The following is a 19,204-nucleotide window of genomic DNA, read 5'->3' on the forward strand; positions in this document are numbered from 1 at the left end:
TTGCAGAAAATGGTTTTAATAAAAAAGGCTAGATCAAAAAGCAAGAACGGAAACAGGTTTAGCCCCAGGCTAATTAAATCCCTCCTAAACTCATAGGCCAGGATGGGTCAACCTATAGGTGTATCTGTCCCGGTTCTGCGGATTTGAATTGCTAGTCCCACCAATCGGGAGTCCCTGCTATTTCAACAAGCAGTTCAGACATATCTGCTCAAATCCATTGTGATAATCTTGGGTTTTCTTTGCTACAGCCCTTAAAGGGACAGTTCACCCAAAAACTTTCTCCCCTTTAAATTATTCCCAATGATCCTTTTTACCTGCTAGAGTGTATTAAATTGGTTGCAAGTAGCTCCTTTACTCATATTTCAGCATTTGAAATAGCTGATTTAGCTTGTGGTTTCCCAACCTATACTGAAAGTTTTGATACTGGCGTATACGCTATTGACAAGCCTAAGTAAACACAGCTAGCAGAAGAGATTACACCCTCAGTGGGGGGGGGGGGGGGCATGATAGTTAAGTAATAAAATGATAATTTTCCATTGTTCTCTCTATGTATTGAGCTTTGGTGTTCCAGACAAATATAAGATAAGGAAGCAAGTCTGTGTACATAAAGTGATAACATAATGAGATCTGATATTACCTGAAGCTCAACCCATTGTAATAGGATGTGGTTTCAAAGCACAAAACCAGCTACTTCAGATACACAAATAAACCCGAAAATGCAATTTCTCAAATATTTTATACTCTGCAGTTAGTATAACAAGTCATTTAAAATACATTTATGGAAAAACAATTTTACAGTGTACTGTCCCTTTAATTGAATCTTTTGAGACCATAAGCTTTTCAATACAACTAGCAGTGTGGGTTGTGGATAGTGATTTACAAGACTAAAAGATAAGTCTGAAGCTACTTCAGCATAAACATTAAGATAAACCTTGAAAAAAAGATAGCAGTGATGTGAAAGATAACGTAACAACCAATGTTTGCTGTAGAGTGCTGTGGTATCCTGTAGCCTTGGGAATATATCCGTCAGAACTAAAAATAAGATGGCTTCCACAGAGGATGCTGTGCTGATTTATTTATCTAAATAGGAGGTTATCCTGATCATCCACAAGCTGGTTACTGAAGACAATCTTGCCTAGGATGCTGAATAGTGAAGATAATGAGAGCTCACCAACCTGATCCATCTTAGCTTGTGTTTCTGGATTGGGCTGCTGAAATCATGAAATAACATGATCAGGAACTCTGATTGGCTACATAATCTAGAAGGGTATGAAAGCTATGGCACGTGGCTTGTGTGGTGTGCAGAGGTGCTGCACTGATGGGGCCGTGAGGGGCTGATACTGTTTTTGGTGCTTCTTCCCCTTAGTAAGTAATAGGCTGTAAAGCAATGGGTCTGATTGCTGATCTCCTAGAGGTCTAATCTGAGGCCTGATGTAGGCATGTCACTGACACAGCAGGGAACACTTCTATTAGTGATTGTCATATTGGTCGAGACCCTGGCAGATGAAAGGACAGGCATAACTGGTCGCGGTGCCCGGGCCTGGTTGTTTAGGAAGTTCTAAAACGTGTCAAATCCATGCTGGGGAAGCTTATTCGCTATTCAGGATGAGTTTCTAAGATTGTAACTGACAAACTCTGATAAATATGGTCCAATCTCTACTTTAAAAAACGTGTTTTTAGACTATAAGGGGATTGGAGTCCAATCTTCAACTATGGTATGAGCTCCAAGCCTCTATGCACACCGCCCCCTATCAACTTACAGAGATCTTCACGCTGTGTGCCCTGTGCCGTAAACCGGAAACAGAGATCCAAGATTCCGGTGCCCAGGACAAAGGAAGTCCCACCAAAGCTCCCAATCAGAAACTCAGCAACATAAAAGGAGTATCCTCGCACACGGTCAGTGAATCAAAAAAGGGCAAATCCAAAAAAGGGAAATTTAAAAGCAAAGCTTTTTAATCCATGGCAAAAACAGGTGAACAGGTTAACGATAAAAAAATAATTACATGTAAAAAAAAACCTTTATCCAAACTGCTTAGGATCAGAAGAGGTTTGGATTTCAGAATAAGTTTGGATTTTGGAATTCCAGATTTGGGGATTTATACCTGTAGTAGCAACTATTCATAGAATGGCTTTGAGTTAGTACATTTTTATTTATTTAATCCAGATGTTACAGAAATATATATTATTTTTATTTCCCTCTTATCGTTTTTTATTTTCACTCTTTAGAGCAGTGGTTCCTAATTTTTTTCCGAGCCTCTGTCCCCTTAGATCCATAAACATATCATCATCGCCCCCTTACCCATTAAACATTAAAGGGATCTGAAGCATGCAATTTTAAGCAATTTTCTAATTTACGCCTATTATTAATTTTTCTTTGTTCTCTTGGTATGCTTTGTTGAATGAGCAGAAATGCACTAACTGGTTGCTGACTGAACACATGTGTGAGCCAATGACAATCGGTATATATATGCTGCAACCAATCAGCACCTAGAACCTAGGTTCTTTGCTGCTCCTGAGCTTTCCTAGATAAACCTTTCAGCAAAGGATAACAAGAGAAGAAAGCAAATTAAATAATTTAAGTAAATTGTAAAGTTGTTTCAAATTTTATTCTCTATCTGAATCATGAAAGAAACATTTTGGGTTTCATGTCCCTTTAACCATTTATTCAAATTTTAAATTTACATTGTATTACCTTGATATTGTAATACAAGCTTTTAAAAATTGATAGTCACTGTACAAGAGTCTTATATACCACATTAAGTAATTAGTTCACTATTCAAAAACGTGTTAAAGGGACATTAAACACTTGGAGATGGTAATATAAAATGATAAATCCTAAATATAGAAAAAAAACACTTTGCAATATACTTTCATTATTTATTTTGACCCCTTTTCCTTTAATTCCATTCTGAAATTGTGAGCTTTTCAGTTCCTGTTAGAAATGGAAGTGCAGAACACTGTTATATTCCCCACAGCCATTGGCTGCACACTCTAGTGACCTATTTATAACTGTCCCTAATTGGCCACAGCAGAGAAAGTAACCTAAGTTACAACATGGCAGCTCCCATTGCTTTACAGACACTAAATCTGTACACTTATTTTATCACTATTTAATCAGCTAATGAAACTATAAAAAATACATCTACATGTTATTCACAGACTAATCTTGTTTTTGAATGTTTCATACTATCTAGCATTTATTTAGTGTTTAATGTCCTTTTAAGGTGATGAATGGGCTTAATGAAGTGATACCAGTTTCTTTGTGTCTGGTTTTATGTCACATAGGAGTAGCCATAAATCACCACACTTAGAAATCTAGAATTAGTTTATTGCTTGGAGAATAGTTGTACAACTGCACCAAGGAACTTTCTGGAAAATGTATTCTACTTACCAAGTGTTATGTTGAGCACACTATACAGTTTATTTCTGGTGACAGAAGACTAGAAAACTGTGCAGAGCTACTCGGACACAACAGGTCTTTTGCTATATTTCCCGTTACTACACAAAACATGCTGATATACAGCAGTGGTAAAACAAAGAATGCAAGTCTTCCGTACCAGTGGCTGTAATCTCTCGCAGTCAGAAAAAGTATAAGTTGAAATAAAACAAATGATCATAAAAGGAAAAACCTTAAAAGCAGAAAACTGTAAGATGTTGTCAGGTTTTTTTTCCCTGTTTTATTTGCCATGTGCTGCTGGCAGCCATTTTACTCACCTCTCTTGTTGACTCTGGTGCATACTGTGTGATGCTGCTTATTTCCTGCACTTCCTTTAATTGGCCAGACTGGTATACATCATCCGTGTGAGACAGGATTCAGTCTCAGAATTGTGATGTCATCACTTATTATTTAAAGGGCCTCTGTTCAGTATGCTTTGCCCTTGCGTTGTCTCATACCGGTTTGTGAGAGCTCCTATGTATTACCTGGCTGTCTGATGTCCCTCCTGGTTCCTGATCCCTGGCTTGTTCCTGATTCCAGCTCATCTGACTACTCGCTTTGGCTCCTGACTCGGCCCGTCTGACTACCAGCTCTGGTTTTGATTCCTGGCTTGTTATTTTACTTGTGGACTTTTTATTATTTTTTGCTATTAATAAAGGTGTGATTATTTCTGCACTTCTCGTCTCAGTCTGATTCCTGGCACCCTGACATTTGCCTAATACAAAGCAAGAAAGTTTTTTTTGCTTTAGACATCTAGCAGATAGAGCAACTAATTGTAATGATGACGAGCTTGAAGGCCATTAGCAAATGGGAACCACTGCTTTTGAGTATATTAAATATCTATTTAATGAGTAAAATGCAAAAGGCTGTTTCTCGACGTATTGGTGGATCGATATTTGTTGAGTATGAAGTTCGTTATAATCATCTTTTTCTATTTTGTAAATTTTTTTGAAAAACCAAAAAAATAAAAAACAGCAATACAAATAAAGTTCAGAAAATGTTATTAGCAAAGTGCGTCTATAAATAATATAAATTTAAAAACATAGTTGCTGCAAGATAAAGTTGTAAAAAATAATCTCTTCTTCAAGTCTTCACCGGCTGCCCAATGGCTACACATTTTATCTCAAAATAAGTAGCAGCTGTTACAGCCCATGGGTAGAGGACTGCCTGCATCTCTCCTTGCCTTCCTGGTGTGCCAAGCTGTGGGACTCCACTGCACATGCACGTGGCAGCCAAGCGGACAAAGAAGCGCATGAGCTTTCTTAGAATTTAATGGAGCAGATTTACCCAAGTAACTAGCTGTACAATACGCCAATTATAATAATAAACTTTAAGAGGATACATTAATTTTTAATTAACAATCAGGCAGCAACTATGGTTTTAAATAGATGTATTTAAAGGGATATGAAATGCAACACTTTTCTTCAGATAGAGCACGGGATTTTAAATAACTTTCTAATTTATTTCTACTATAATTTTTTCTTTGTTCTTTTGGTATCTTTTGATGAAAAGCAGGGACGAAAGCTCAAGAGCCTCGACAAAGAATACCATAAGAACAGAGCGAATTTGCTAATAGACGTAAAACTGATTAAAAAAAATTTAAATTGTATCTTCTGTCTGAATCACAAAAGAACATTTTTGCATTGCATATCCCTTTAATATCTTATAACACACTTTCCCCCTTTAACAGAGTCCAGTTGAGGGTGGTGCTTAGCGGGTAACTTGAACCAGTGATCCACAATCCACTGGTTTCTGGAAACTGGTCCTTGAGTACTTGTTTCTAATCCATTCTTTGCTAGGTACAGGGTACATAGATTTTGACAAATCATGAGAGCCACGGCTACTAAATTTGACTTATGCCTCCAGGCTTTTGGAATCATTCTACACATCAATATGCAAAATCGCTGTTTAGCTTCTAATAAATTGTGTCTGGCTCCTCAATTTAACAGCAAGTGCTGAACAATAATTATTGGAAAAGACATAAATGAAGCCACCATCTATGTTTAACACCTTAAGCCAAAGTGACGTATATATGCCATGCAGTATATTGCCCATCGTACGTCACAGCTTCAGGAAGCTCCAGCAGTCTTGGCTGTAAAGTGACAGCCGAGAGCTGCTGTTCCGGAGCTGCAGACAATCTGTTCCATATATGAAACAGAGCATGATAGGTGCTCCGTTCCAAAATGAGAGCAGATTATTATTGTTACAGACAGCGACACGGTCTGTGTAAATGTCTGTAACACTCTCCTCCAGTGCCGGTGGGAGGTGCCCTACACTACACTATATATACACACACATACAGTCCTGGCCAAAAGTTTTGAGAATGACACAAATATTAAAGTGAAGGTAAAGTTAACTATTTCACAGTCTAATATCACTTGTTGACCCAAATTAATATGAGCTTAAGTCATCATTTTTTTCAATTTGAAATAATAAAGTCTTTTTTTCCTGTTTATAATCACATATTTTACTTTGCCGATGTCAACCCGTAATTTTTTTTATTTTTTTTTTGTTTGGTCACGTTTTCTTTTCATCCAACTGAAATTCTGGCCCATAGGCGGCCGTCAATCTAAGTCATCCATCTCCCGGATAATCTGCGCATGCGTTTTTGTTTTTTTGTTGGACTTGCAATACAAGCGCGCTCCCGTTTCGCGCATGACTATTCATATTGTTATTGAATTTCCCAAGATATGTAAGAGGCATTCTTCAGACAGCAACAATCAAGACGGCTGAAATCAGGACTGCTACAAATATTTACACAGCGTAATAAACAGTGCAATTACTGTTTTAAAACAATAACGGTGTAATCGCATATAATACATTAGTATGAGAAATGGCATATCAATTATTGCTTATGTATACTGTTTAATAATTTATTTATAATCTTATTAAAAAGGAAAACTAATAAGAAATCATGAGTGGACTATGATATGCGCATGTGCAGTTTGTTGCATTCCTCGTGAACACGCGTTGGAGACCGCTCTGTAAGTCAGTCTCTAAAATAAGGAAATGGCTGTGGGGAGGAGTCAGGAAGGTAACGATAGCGAAAAATAAAAGTTATTTTTCACAAAAGTATATAAATCGATTTGTGACAAAAACTTGGTTTAGAGATTGGTGTATAGAGATCGGAAAAACTTTACCTTCACTTTAATTTTCACAAAGTCTGCTGCCTCTGTTTTTATGATGGCAATTTGAATATACTCCAGAATGTTATGAAGAGTGATCAGATCAATTGTAATTAATTGCAAAGTCCCTATTTGCCATGAAAATTAACTTAAAGGGACAGTATACAACAATTTTCATATAACTGCATGTAATAGACACTTCTATAACAAATAAGATGCACAGATACTGATATAAAAATCCAGTATAAAACGGTTTAAAAACTTAGAAGCTCTCAGTTTAGCTCTGTTAAAAAGTTAGCTGGAAAGCCCACTGCAAGTGGGAATAAGACCCTCCCCCTTCTTTTGCATATGAAAAGACCCTTTACACAAACAGGAGCAAGCTGGAGTATGTATCTGACGGTATTCACATAAAACTTTGGGGCTTGGTTAGGAGTCTGAAAATCAGAGCAATGTTATTTAAAAATAAGGAAAACTATACATTTAAAAAAAACTAACAACTTCATGGGCTTTATAAATAGATCATCTACAAAACATTTATGCAAAGAAAAAATTAGTGTATAATGTTCCTTTAATCCCCCAAAAAGCAGAGGTTCAATTGTTGTGAAGAAGGCTTCAGGGCGCCCAAGAAAGTCCAGCAAGCACCAGGGCCGTCTCCTAAAGTTAATTCAGTTGCAGGATCGGAGCACCACCAGTGCAGAGCTTGCTCAGGAATAGCAGCAGGCAGGCGTCAGTGCATCTGCACGCACAGTGAGGTGAAGACTTTTGGAGGATGGCCTGGCATCAAGGGCAGCAAAGAAGCCACTTCTCTCCAGGAAAAACATCAGAGACAGACTAATATTCTGCAAAAGCTACAGGGATTGGACTGCTGAGGACTGGAGTGAAGTCATTTTCTCCGATGAATCCCCTTTAAGATTGTTTGGGGCATCCGGAAAAAACCTTGTCCAGAGAAGAAAAGGTGAGCTCTACCATCAGTCCTGTGTAATGCCAACAGTAAGGCCTCCTGAGACCATTCATGTGTGGGGTTAAAAAAAGTACGATATTGAATCATACGATAGGGTGCGCTATACTAATGCAGGGGAATTGTGCGTGTTGTCTGTGCTGGCGTGTCAACAAAATAAATTCAAAATAGTGGATCTAATAGTGATCATAAATTGTAATATTGTGTTTGTGTTAGTACTTGTGTGAAAAAATACACAGATGAAATAAAATTTACCGACAAAAGATTCTAGTGTGTATGTCTAAAAAACTGGATGTGTCTAATTTGGTGAATATATTGCTCGCATAAATAGTGGTGTGTACTCAAAAAAACCTCCAATTGAATCTCATCCCATGCAATGGGCATATGATATGGATAGAGTGATAAAATATTAAATATATAAACAATAGATTGAATATTTGAAAATAAATAAAAATACAAACGAATTTGAATTCACAATAAAGTGCAGAGTCAATGATAGATAGGTGAAATCGACACTGTCGGAATCAATAATTCTGGAAGGCTGCTCCACTCCAAACCGGTGGTAAGTCGGGTGAACTGAAAAATTGAAAGCACAAAGAGAGAGCGCCTAATGGTGTAATATCGTCAAGATCAAAATGATACAAACATAAAAAGTATCTGCCAAGTGGATACTCACAAAGAGCTTAGCACTCGCAAGTAGTGCATACAGGCGGGCTGACCTGATACTCACAAAGAGCTTAGCACTCGCAAGTAGTGCATACAGGCGGGCTGACCCCCAAGTGTGGGGTTGCTTCTCAGCCAAGGGAGTGGGCTCACACATCCAAGAACAGCTTACTGACGAGCAATGCCTTTTCCAGCATGATGGAGCACCTTGCCATAAGGCAAAAGTGATAACTAAGTGGCTTGGGGAACAAAACATCGAACTTTTGGGTCCATGGCCAGGAAACTCCCCAGACCTTAATCCCATTGAGAACTTGTGATCAATCCTCAAGAGGCGGGTGAACAAAACCCCCCCACAAATTCTGACAAACTCCAAGCATTGGAGTTTGTCAGCATGGATGATGTTTCAGGGAACTCAAGTCCCTTTCTTCAGATCAACAAAAAGTGATCAAATGTGAAAACAGTAACACATTATATATCAACAACCTAGCAAACACATACCTCCCACTTCAAACACAAATTGAGAAATTCAAACTAAATGCTTTTGCAGTGTCTTTTTGTTTGTTGATTATGCTATTCTGCTGTATTGAAAGGTCCTTTAACCCCTAGATGCCGTTAGAACGTTCCATGCCGTCCTTAACCCTTTGAGTGGTAACGACGGCTCTGAGGCGTCGCAGAGTTTCCCACTCTGGTGCTAACGACGGCTCAGAGCCGTCGCTAGCACTCTACCACCTTGAGGAAGATCTGGGGGCTCCCACCTGCTCCTACCCTGGCGATCGGGCCTGCAAAGTGAAAGGCATCGCCGGGGCTTCATGTAATGCTGCTTAGAAGCCTGTATCTCAGGCACCTAAGCAGCTACAGACCCCCAAGACCCACCGTTGGAAAGGTAATCACCTAACCATTCCAGCAATGTAAGTCTTGGGAATCCGAGGGGGGGGGGGGGAGAAAAGTTAAAAAATATAAAAAAACCTTAAAACAGCTTAGCACCCAGGTTAAAGGGACATTATACACTAGATTTTTCTTTGCACAAATATTTTGTAGCTGATCCATTTATATAGCCTATACAGAGTTTTTTTTAAAACAAAATGTATAGTTTTGCTTATTTTTAATAACATTGCGCTGATTTTCAGACTCCTAACCAAGCCCCAAAGTTTTAGGAGAATACAGACGTATACCTACTCCAGCTTGCCCCTGTTTGTGTAAAGAGTCTTTTCATATGCAGCGGAAGGGGGGGGAGAAGTGTCTGCTTTTTTTGCTATAGAATATGGGTGTTCCAATTAACCTTTTCAACTGTGCTAAACTGGGAGCTTCTAAGTAATCTTTTAAAAGGTTTTATACTGGATTTTTAGATCGGTATCTGTGCATATTATTCTTTATAGTAGTGTCTACCACATGCAGTTAAATGAAAATTGGAGTATACTGTTCTTTTAAGCTGGGCTTTGTAGGCATCCTGCTCCCTCCTGCTTTTAGCAAATGTAAAATCTGACTGGAGGGCGAGACTAGCATTATAGGCACAAGATTTCCTTTTTCAAGCAAATGCTTACATTAGAACTTTGTTCCTCTCGTTAACACTTGCTCCTGTCTTGAAAGTGTTAACCGTTATAGTAACTAATGTTACAAGCCCTTTTGCAAACTCTCAAGAGCAAAACACACCCAACCGAGTGAGCTAAATATGGTCTTCTCTTCAAAGGGGTTTCTAGCGTTGCGTCTCCCTACACTCACCTGGGTAACGGGGAATGTGTCGCTGCACGCGGTAACATTGGTAGAAGAGTTCTTTCCACAGGAAGTCATCACGTGATACAGCGTACCAGCGCCGGCAGACTAGACCAGCAGACAGGAGGTCTGTAGGGCTGAGGCTAAGGAAGATCTGGTAGAGGATGCTGTCAGGTAGCAGTGACTGGCCATCGCTGTCCATTGTATACTTCTGTCATCTTTAGCCGGCCCTAAAAGAGAAAGAATTGAATGTTTTCAGTAACACCTCTTAGCATTACACTCATAATAAATGGTCACTGCATGTCAAATCAATCAAATGCAAAGCCTGCAGCCCACATACAAAGTGACTAATATGCAGCTGTAACAAGCCTGCACTCCTGCTCACTGTAATCAGAAACCAGCCTGCACTCCTGCTCAGTATAATCAGACACCAGCCTGCACTCCTGCTCACTGTAATCAGAAACCAGCCTGCCCTCCTGCTCACTGTAATCAGAAACCAGCCTGCCCTCCTGCTCACTGTAATCAGAAACCAGCCTGCCCTCCTGCTCACTGTAATCAGACAGCAGCCTGCCCTCCTGCTCACTGTAATCAGACAGCAGCCTGCCCTCCTGCTCACTGTAATCAGACAGCAGCCTGCACTCCTGCTCACTGTAATCAGACAGCAGCCTGCACTCCTGCTCACTGTAATCAGACAGCATCCTGCACTCCTGCTCACTGTAATCAGACACCAGCCTGCACTCCTGCTCACTGTAATCAGACACCAGCCTGCACTCCTGCTCAGTGTAATCAGACACCAGCCTGCACTCCTGCTCAGTGTAATCAGACACCAGCCTGCACTCCTGCTCAGTATAATCAGACACCAGCCTGCACTCCTGCTCACTGTAATCAGAAACCAGCCTGCACTCCTGCTCAGTATAATCAGACACCAGCCTGCACTCCTGCTCACTGTAATCAGAAACCAGCCTGCCCTCCTGCTCACTGTAATCAGAAACCAGCCTGCCCTCCTGCTCACTGTAATCAGAAACCAGCCTGCCCTCCTGCTCACTGTAATCAGACAGCAGCCTGCCCTCCTGCTCACTGTAATCAGACAGCAGCCTGCACTCCGGCTCACTGTAATCAGACAGCAGCCTGCACTCCTGCTCACTGTAATCAGACAGCAGCCTGCACTCCTGCTCACTGTAATCAGACACCAGCCTGCACTCCTGCTCAGTGTAATCAGACACCAGCCTGCACTCCTGCTCAGTGTAATCAGACACCAGCCTGCACTCCTGCTCAGTGTAATCAGACACCAGCCTGCACTCCTGCTCAGTGTAATCAGACACCAGCCTGCACTCCTGCTCACTGTAATCAGAAACCAGCCTGCACTCCTCACTGTAATCAGAAACCAGCCTGCACTCCTGCTCACTGTAAAAAGAAACCAGCCTGCACTCCTGCTCACTGTAATCAGAAACCAGCCTGCCCTCCTGCTCACTGTAATCAGAAACCAGCCTGCACTCCTCACTGTAATCAGAAACCAGCCTGCACTCCTGCTCACTGTAATCAGAAACCAGCCTGCACTCCTGCTCACTGTAATCAGAAACCAGCCTGCACTCCTGATCACTGTAATCAGAAACAAGCCTGCACTCCTGCTCACTGTAATCAGAAACCAGCCTGCACTCCTGCTCACTGTAAAAAGAAACCAACCTGCACTCCTGCTCACTGTAATCAGAAACCAGCCTGCACTCCTGCTCACTGTAATCAGAAACCAGCCTGCACTCCTGCTCACTGTAATCAGAAACCAGCCTGCACTCCTGCTCACTGTAATCAGAAACCAGCCTGCACTCCTGCTCACTGTAATCAGACACCAGCCTGCACTCCTGCTCAGTGTAATCAGAAACCAGCCTGCACTCCTGCTCAGTGTAATCAGAAACCAGCCTGCACTCCTGCTCAGTGTAATCAGAAACCAGCCTGCACTCCTGCTCAGTGTAATCAGAAACCAGCCTGCACTCCTGCTCAGTGTAATCAGAAACCAGCCTGCACTCCTGCTCAGTGTAATCAGAAACCAGCCTGCACTCCTGCTCAGTGTAATCAGAAACCAGCCTGCACTCCTGATCACTGTAATCAGACACAAGCCTGCACTCATGCTCACTCTAATTAGTCACTGGCCTGCACTCGTGCTCACTCTAATCAGAAACCTGCCTGCACTCATGCTCACTATAATTAGTCACCGGCCTGCACTCCTGCTCATTGTAATAAGAAACCAGCCTGCACTCCTGCTCATTGTAATCAGAAACCAGCCTGCACTCCTGCTCGCTGTAATCAGAAACCAGCCTGCACTCCTGCTCGCTGTAATCAGAAACCAGCCTGCACTCCTGCTCGCTGTAATCAGAAACCAGCCTGCACTCCTGCTCGCTGTAATCAGAAACCAGCCTGCACTCCTGCTCGCTGTAATCAGAAACCAGCCTGCACTCCTGCTCGCTGTAATCAGAAACCAGCCTGCACTCCTGCTCGCTGTAATCAGAAACCAGCCTGCACTCCTGCTCGCTGTAATCAGACACAAGCCTGCACTCCTGCTCGCTGTAATCAGAAACCAGCCTGCACTCCTGCTCGCTGTAATCAGACACAAGCCTGCACTCCTGCTCGCTGTAATCAGACACAAGCCTGCACTCCTGCTCGCTGTAATCAGACACAAGCCTGCACTCCTGCTCGCTGTAATCAGACACAAGCCTGCACTCCTGCTCGCTGTAATCAGACACAAGCCTGCACTCCTGCTCGCTGTAATCAGACACAAGCCTGCACTCCTGCTCGCTGTAATCAGACACAAGCCTGCACTCCTGCTCGCTGTAATCAGACACAAGCCTGCACTCCTGCTCGCTGTAATCAGACACAAGCCTGCACTCCTGCTCGCTGTAATCAGACACAAGCCTGCACTCCTGCTCGCTGTAATCAGACACAAGCCTGCACTCCTGCTCGCTGTAATCAGACACAAGCCTGCACTCCTGCTCGCTGTAATCAGACACAAGCCTGCACTCCTGCTCGCTGTAATCAGACACAAGCCTGCACTCCTGCTCGCTGTAATCAGACACAAGCCTGCACTCCTGCTCGCTGTAATCAGACACAAGCCTGCACTCCTGCTCGCTGTAATCAGACACAAGCCTGCACTCCTGCTCGCTGTAATCAGACACAAGCCTGCACTCCTGCTCGCTGTAATCAGACACAAGCCTGCACTCCTGCTCGCTGTAATCAGACACAAGCCTGCACTCCTGCTCGCTGTAATCAGACACAAGCCTGCACTCCTGCTCGCTGTAATCAGACACAAGCCTGCACTCCTGCTCGCTGTAATCAGACACAAGCCTGCACTCCTGCTCGCTGTAATCAGACACAAGCCTGCACTCCTGCTCGCTGTAATCAGACACAAGCCTGCACTCCTGCTCGCTGTAATCAGACACAAGCCTGCACTCCTGCTCGCTGTAATCAGACACAAGCCTGCACTCCTGCTCGCTGTAATCAGACACAAGCCTGCACTCCTGCTCACTGTAATCAGAAACCAGCCTGCACTCCTCCTCACTGTAATCAGAAACAAGCCTGCACTCCTGCTCACTTTAATCAGAAACCAGCCTGCACTCCTCCTCACTGTAATCAGAAACCAGCCTGCACTCCTGATCACTGTAATCAGACAGCAGCCTGCACTCCTGTTCACTGTAATCAGACAGCAGCCTGCACTCCTGATCACTGTAATCAGACAGCAGCCTGCACTCCTGATCACTGTAGTCACTGTCCTGCACTCATGCTCACTCTAATCAGAAACCAGCCTGCACTCATGCTCACTATAATTAGTCACCGGCCTGCACTAGTGCCCACTGTAATTAGTCACCGGCCTGCACTAGTGCTCACTGTAATTAGTCACCGGCCTGCACTCGTGCTCACTTTAATTAGTCACAGGACTGCACTTGTACTCAATGTAATCATACACCAGCCTGCACTTGTGCTCACTGTAATTAGACACCAGCCTGCACTCAAGCTCACTGTAATCAGGCACAAGCCTGCACTCATGCTCACTGTAATTAGACACCAGCCTGCACTCATGCTCATTGTGACTTGCTGCCACCATGCACTTATGCTCACTATGATTAATCACCAGCATGGATACATGCACAGTAGTTGACAAAGTGCACTCCTGCCCACTATGACTAGTCACCAGCATGCCCTCATGCCCACTATGACTAGTCACCAGCATGCCCTCATGCCCACTATGACTAGTCACCAGCATGCCCTCATGCCTACTATGACTAGTCACCAGCATGCCCTCATACCCACTATGACTAATGACCAGCATGCCCTCATGCCCACTATGACTAGTGACCAGCATGCCCTCATGCCCACTATGACTAATGACCAGCATGCCCTCATGCCCACTATGACTAGTGACCAGCATGCCCTCATGCCCACTATGACTAATGAACAGCATGCCCTCATGCCCACTATGACTAGTGACCAGCATGCCCTCATGCCCACTATGACTAATGACCAGCATGCCCTCATGCCCACTATGACTAGTGACCAGCATGCCCTCATGCCCACTATGACTAGTGACCAGCATGCCCTCATGCCCACTATGACTAGTGACCAGCATGCCCTCATGCCTACTATGACTAGTCACCAGCATGCCCTCATACCCACTATGACTAATGACCAGCATGCCCTCATGCCCACTATGACTAGTGACCAGCATGCCCTCATGCCCACTATGACTAGTGACCAGCATGCCCACTATGACTAGTGACCAGCATGCCCACTATGACTAGTGACCAGCATGCCCACATGCCCACTATGACTAGTCACCAGCATGCCCTCATGCCCACTATGACTAGTCACCAGCATACCCTCATGATCACTGTTATGAATTACTAAAGATCCCTGTGGTAAGATGATATCCAGCACATATGTACTGTGGATTGCTGTGAATGTTTACCTCCCCCTCATCATAACTAACAGCAGTCTGCCCCTGTCTAATAGACTCTCTGTCACAGAGGCCACACCAGCCCTCCTGTCAATAAGCTCTGTCCCTGGGTAAGTATGCCAGCAGTGCATTTGATAGTGTGCTCTATACAGTTTCAGTTCTTAGTGTGTGCTGCTCCTGTGTAATTGCTGCTGTCAGTGAGCCCTACACCATGTCAGTAAACAGTGTTGCTGTCAGTGTGCCTTGTTCTGTGTCACACACTGCTGCTGTCAGTGAGTCCTGCCCCATGTAAGTAAACAGTGTTATGGTCACAGTGCCCTGCCACTGCTGCTATCGTATATCCTGCTCCTGTATCACCACTGATCACTACTTTTAGTGAGCCCTGCCTCATGTTAGTGCTTCTGTCAGTATTGCTATAAGTGTGCCTCCTGTGACACTGCTGCTGTCAGTGTACCTGCCGCTATGTCACTGCTGCTGTCATTAAGTGCCCCATGTCAGTGCTTCACATAGTGTCAGTGTTGTTGTCAGTATGCACTGTTAATCTGCCATCGTTGCCGTCAGTGAGCCCTGCCCCATGACAGTAAACAGTGTAGCTGTCACTATGCCCTGCCCCTGTGCTGTTAGTATACCCTGCTCGAGTACCACTGCTATTAGTGAGTCCTGCCCAATGTGCTTCGGTCAGTGTGCTCTACACAATGTCAGTGTTGCTGTGTGCCTCCTCCTGTGCCATTGCTGTGAGGTCTGCCCATGTCAGTACTTCTGTCAGTGTGTTCTAAACAGTGTCATTCCTCTGTATTTCTGTCCGTATGCACTGCTACTGTACGAATACTGTTGTCAGTGTACCAGCCCACTGCTTGTGAGCCCTGCCCCATGTCAGTGCTCAGTGTTGCTGTCAGTATACCTGCTCCCGTGCCACTGCAGCTGTCAGCCGTGCCCCGTGTCAGTGCCGCTGTCAGACTGCACTACTCCAGTGCCACTGCTGCTGTCAGTGAGCCCTGTCCCTGTACCACCAATTCTGCTATCAGTGACTAATTCCCCGTATCATTAATTAGTGTTACAGTCAGTGAGTCCTGCCCCATGTCAGTGCTGTTATTCAGTGTGCTCCCCACCTTCTTACGTATATTTAATTCTCACAAACAAATATGTACCTCTATGACTATCTCTCCATGATCTTTCCTCTCTATGATCGTATCTCTATGGTCATTAAACTTCCAGCCCCACCCACCTATCCATTCTCTCTATGGTTTCACGTTCCTGTCTGTGCCTGGATCTCCTCTCTATGGTGCAGTGACCTCCTGCATCAAAAATCATAATGAATTAAAAAATCAAATGTATTTTATATATAAAATGTAATGTATCAATATGCTGCTATTGCTGTCAACTCTGTCTACAGTAGACCAAGTTCTGGTCTGCCCAATTCTATCTCCAAACCACAGAAACTAACATTTCCAATATATAATTTGCTTATTACTGCAGGGGACATCTATAATAATAATTTAACTGATAGTTTGTCCTTTTATCAGAGGGTAAGAATATGGGAGGAGGCCATTGGCAAATTATTACATAAAGCCAGCAAATGTGCTGCATACTGTAAGTCTGTAAAGATTCTTGTAACAATTTATGGCTGATCTTATTTTTTTTCTCAAGGGGTGACATGAACGTGACTTGGAATCATTATTTTGTTAGCCGTCAACTATGCTGCATTCGCCGGCACCAATACGCTCACCTGACATCGCCTAACATTGTGGCCGCGGACCTGAATACGCTCTCCTTATTTATCAAAAAAGTTGTCAAAAAGCCACGCACCAAGTACGGGGCGATAAGCAGCGGACTGTTGTTAACTAACAGCATACCTCCCAACATTTCAAAATTCAAAAGAGGGACACCCCCCCCCCCCGCAAAAAAATTGAAATGTGGTGGGCGGGGCTTAAAAATCATAAGACCAAAGTAATAAAAATAAAATTCTAAATAAAGTCATATATTTTAATACACTTAGGCAGCAAATCAAACACAAGCTCAAACCACTGGTATGGCTATGTGAGCGCTGTATTTAATAAGCCTTTGCAAAGACATTGCTAAATATTTTTATCTTAATTGCACATTTATTAATATTCTTTAAAACTAATCTCTGCATTCCCCATTAATATTCTAGATTCTGGCCTTTAAAGTCAGCAAAAATGCACAGTAGCACGCTACATAGCATACACTTATACATGCAGATACACACACAATTGTAAAAAAAAAAAATAAAAAAAAAAAAAAATTTTTTTTTTTTTTTTTTTTTAAATGCCTGGGGAAAATCGGGACAGATGGCTAGCAAATCGGGAAAGAGGGACAGACCCCTAAAATCGGGACTGTCCCGCGAAAATCGGGACAGTTGGGGGGTATGTAACAGTCATTGATCTCGCTGCTATTCGGCCTTTTCCCAACTTTGTTTATACCCTGTCACTAAACACCACCACTATACCAAACTGTTTAACCCCTATCCCGGCGCTCCCCGACCGTACTGCAACTAAATTAAGTTATAAACCCCTATCCCGCCGCTCCCGGAGACCACCGCAACTAAATAAAGTTATTAACCCCTAAACCGCCGCTCCCGGAGCCCACCGCAACTAAATAAAGTTATTAACCCCTATCCGCCCGCTCCTGGAGCCAACTAAATAAATGTATTAACCCCTAAACCCCTAGCCTCCCACATCACTACCACTTACTAAACCTATTAACCCCTAAACCGCCAGACACCCACATCGCCATAAACTAAATTCAGCTATTAACCCCTAAACCTAACAACCCGCTAACTTTACAATAAATATTAACTCATCCCTATCTTAAAAAATTTAAACTTACCTTTAGAATTAAAATAAACTATATTAAACTATTAATTAACCTACCCTAACTATTATACTTAAATTATATTAAACTATTAACTAACCTACCCTAACTATTATACTAAAATTACATTAAACTATATTAAACTATTAATTAACCTACCCTAACTATTATACTTAATTTACATTAAACTATATTAAATTATTAATTAACCTACCCTAACTATTATACTTAAATTATATTAAACTATTAACTAACCTACCCTAACTATTATACTAAAATTACATTAAACTATATTAAACTATTAATTAACCTACCCTAACTATTATACTTAATTTACATTAAACTATATTAAACTATTAATTAACCTACCCTAACTATTATACTTAAATTATATTAAACTATTAACTAACCTACCCTAACTATTATACTAAAATTACATTAAACTATATTAAACTATTAATTAACCTACCCTAACTATTATACTTAATTTACATTAAACTATATTAAACTATTAATTAACCTACCCTAACTATTATACTAAAATTAAATTAAACTACCAATTAAATTAACTATATTATATATTTAAAAACCTAACCCTACTCAAGTTATTTAAATCTACAATAAAGAATTACTAAGTTACAAAAAATAAAAAACACTAAGTTACAAAAATTAAAAAAACACTAAGTTACAAAAACAAATAAACACAAAGTTACACAAAATAAAAAAAATAATTATCAAATATTTAAACTAATTACACTTAATCTAATAGCCCTATGAAAATAAAAAAGCCCCCCCCCCCCCAAATAAAAAAACCCCTAGCCTACAATAAACTACCAATAGCCCTTAAAAGGGCCTTTTGCGGGGCATTGCCCCAAAAAAATCAGCTCTTTTGCCTGTAAAAAAATACAAACACCCCCCCAACAATAAAACCCACCACCCACACAACCAACACCCCCAAATAAAAACCTATCTAAAAAACCTAAGCTCCCCATTGCCCTGAAAATGGCATTTGGATGGGCATTGCCCTTAAAAGGGCATTTAGCTCTTTTTCAACCCAAAGTCCCTAACCTAAAATTAAAACCCACCCAATAAACCCTTAAAAAAACATAACACTAACCCCCGAAGACCCACTTACAGTTTTTGAAGACCCGACATCCATCCTCAACGAAGCAGCAGAAGTCCTCAGCGAAGCAGGCAGAAGTCTTCATCCAAGCGGGCCGAAGTCTTCATCCAGACGGCATCTTCTATCTTCATCCATCCGGCACGGAGTAGCTCCATCTTCAAGACATCCGGCGCGGAGCATCCTCTTCTGACGACGTCTTGTGAACAATGAAGGTTCCTTTAAATGACGTCATCCAAGATGGCGTCCCTTGAATTCCCGATATGATCCAATCAGCCAATAGGATTGAGCTTGCATTCTATTGGCTATTCCAATCCAATTCTATTGGCTATTCCAAACTGTCATGAATCTGATACAGCAGAAATTAAAATCACCTCTTTACTGTCATGCTATTTTCAGTGTTTATCTTCCTTCTCTTGAA

General features: G+C 42.1%; 1 protein-coding gene across 3 annotated transcripts in view; it reads right to left on the bottom strand.

Moving 5' to 3' along the window:
- Positions 1 to 19,204, bottom strand: part of FBXW5 (F-box and WD repeat domain containing 5) — a 256,286-nt gene that overhangs the window by 133,436 nt on the left and 103,646 nt on the right. The window contains exons 1-2 of one of the 3 annotated variants that reach the window (XM_053695327.1): positions 15,980 to 16,043; positions 9,902 to 10,122 (exon numbers count right to left, since the gene is read on the bottom strand). In XM_053695327.1, coding sequence (XP_053551302.1) covers positions 9,902 to 10,094 — 193 coding nt within the window. In that variant the 5' untranslated portion in view covers positions 10,095 to 10,122; positions 15,980 to 16,043. Of the gene's footprint in view, positions 1 to 9,901; positions 10,123 to 15,732; positions 15,856 to 15,979; positions 16,044 to 19,204 lie in introns of those variants that run through there. The other 2 variants (XM_053695328.1, XM_053695329.1) reach the window with 2 other exon arrangements.

The sequence above is a fragment of the Bombina bombina genome, chromosome 12, assembly GCF_027579735.1.
Source record: "Bombina bombina isolate aBomBom1 chromosome 12, aBomBom1.pri, whole genome shotgun sequence".
Lineage (NCBI taxonomy): Eukaryota > Metazoa > Chordata > Amphibia > Anura > Bombinatoridae > Bombina > Bombina bombina.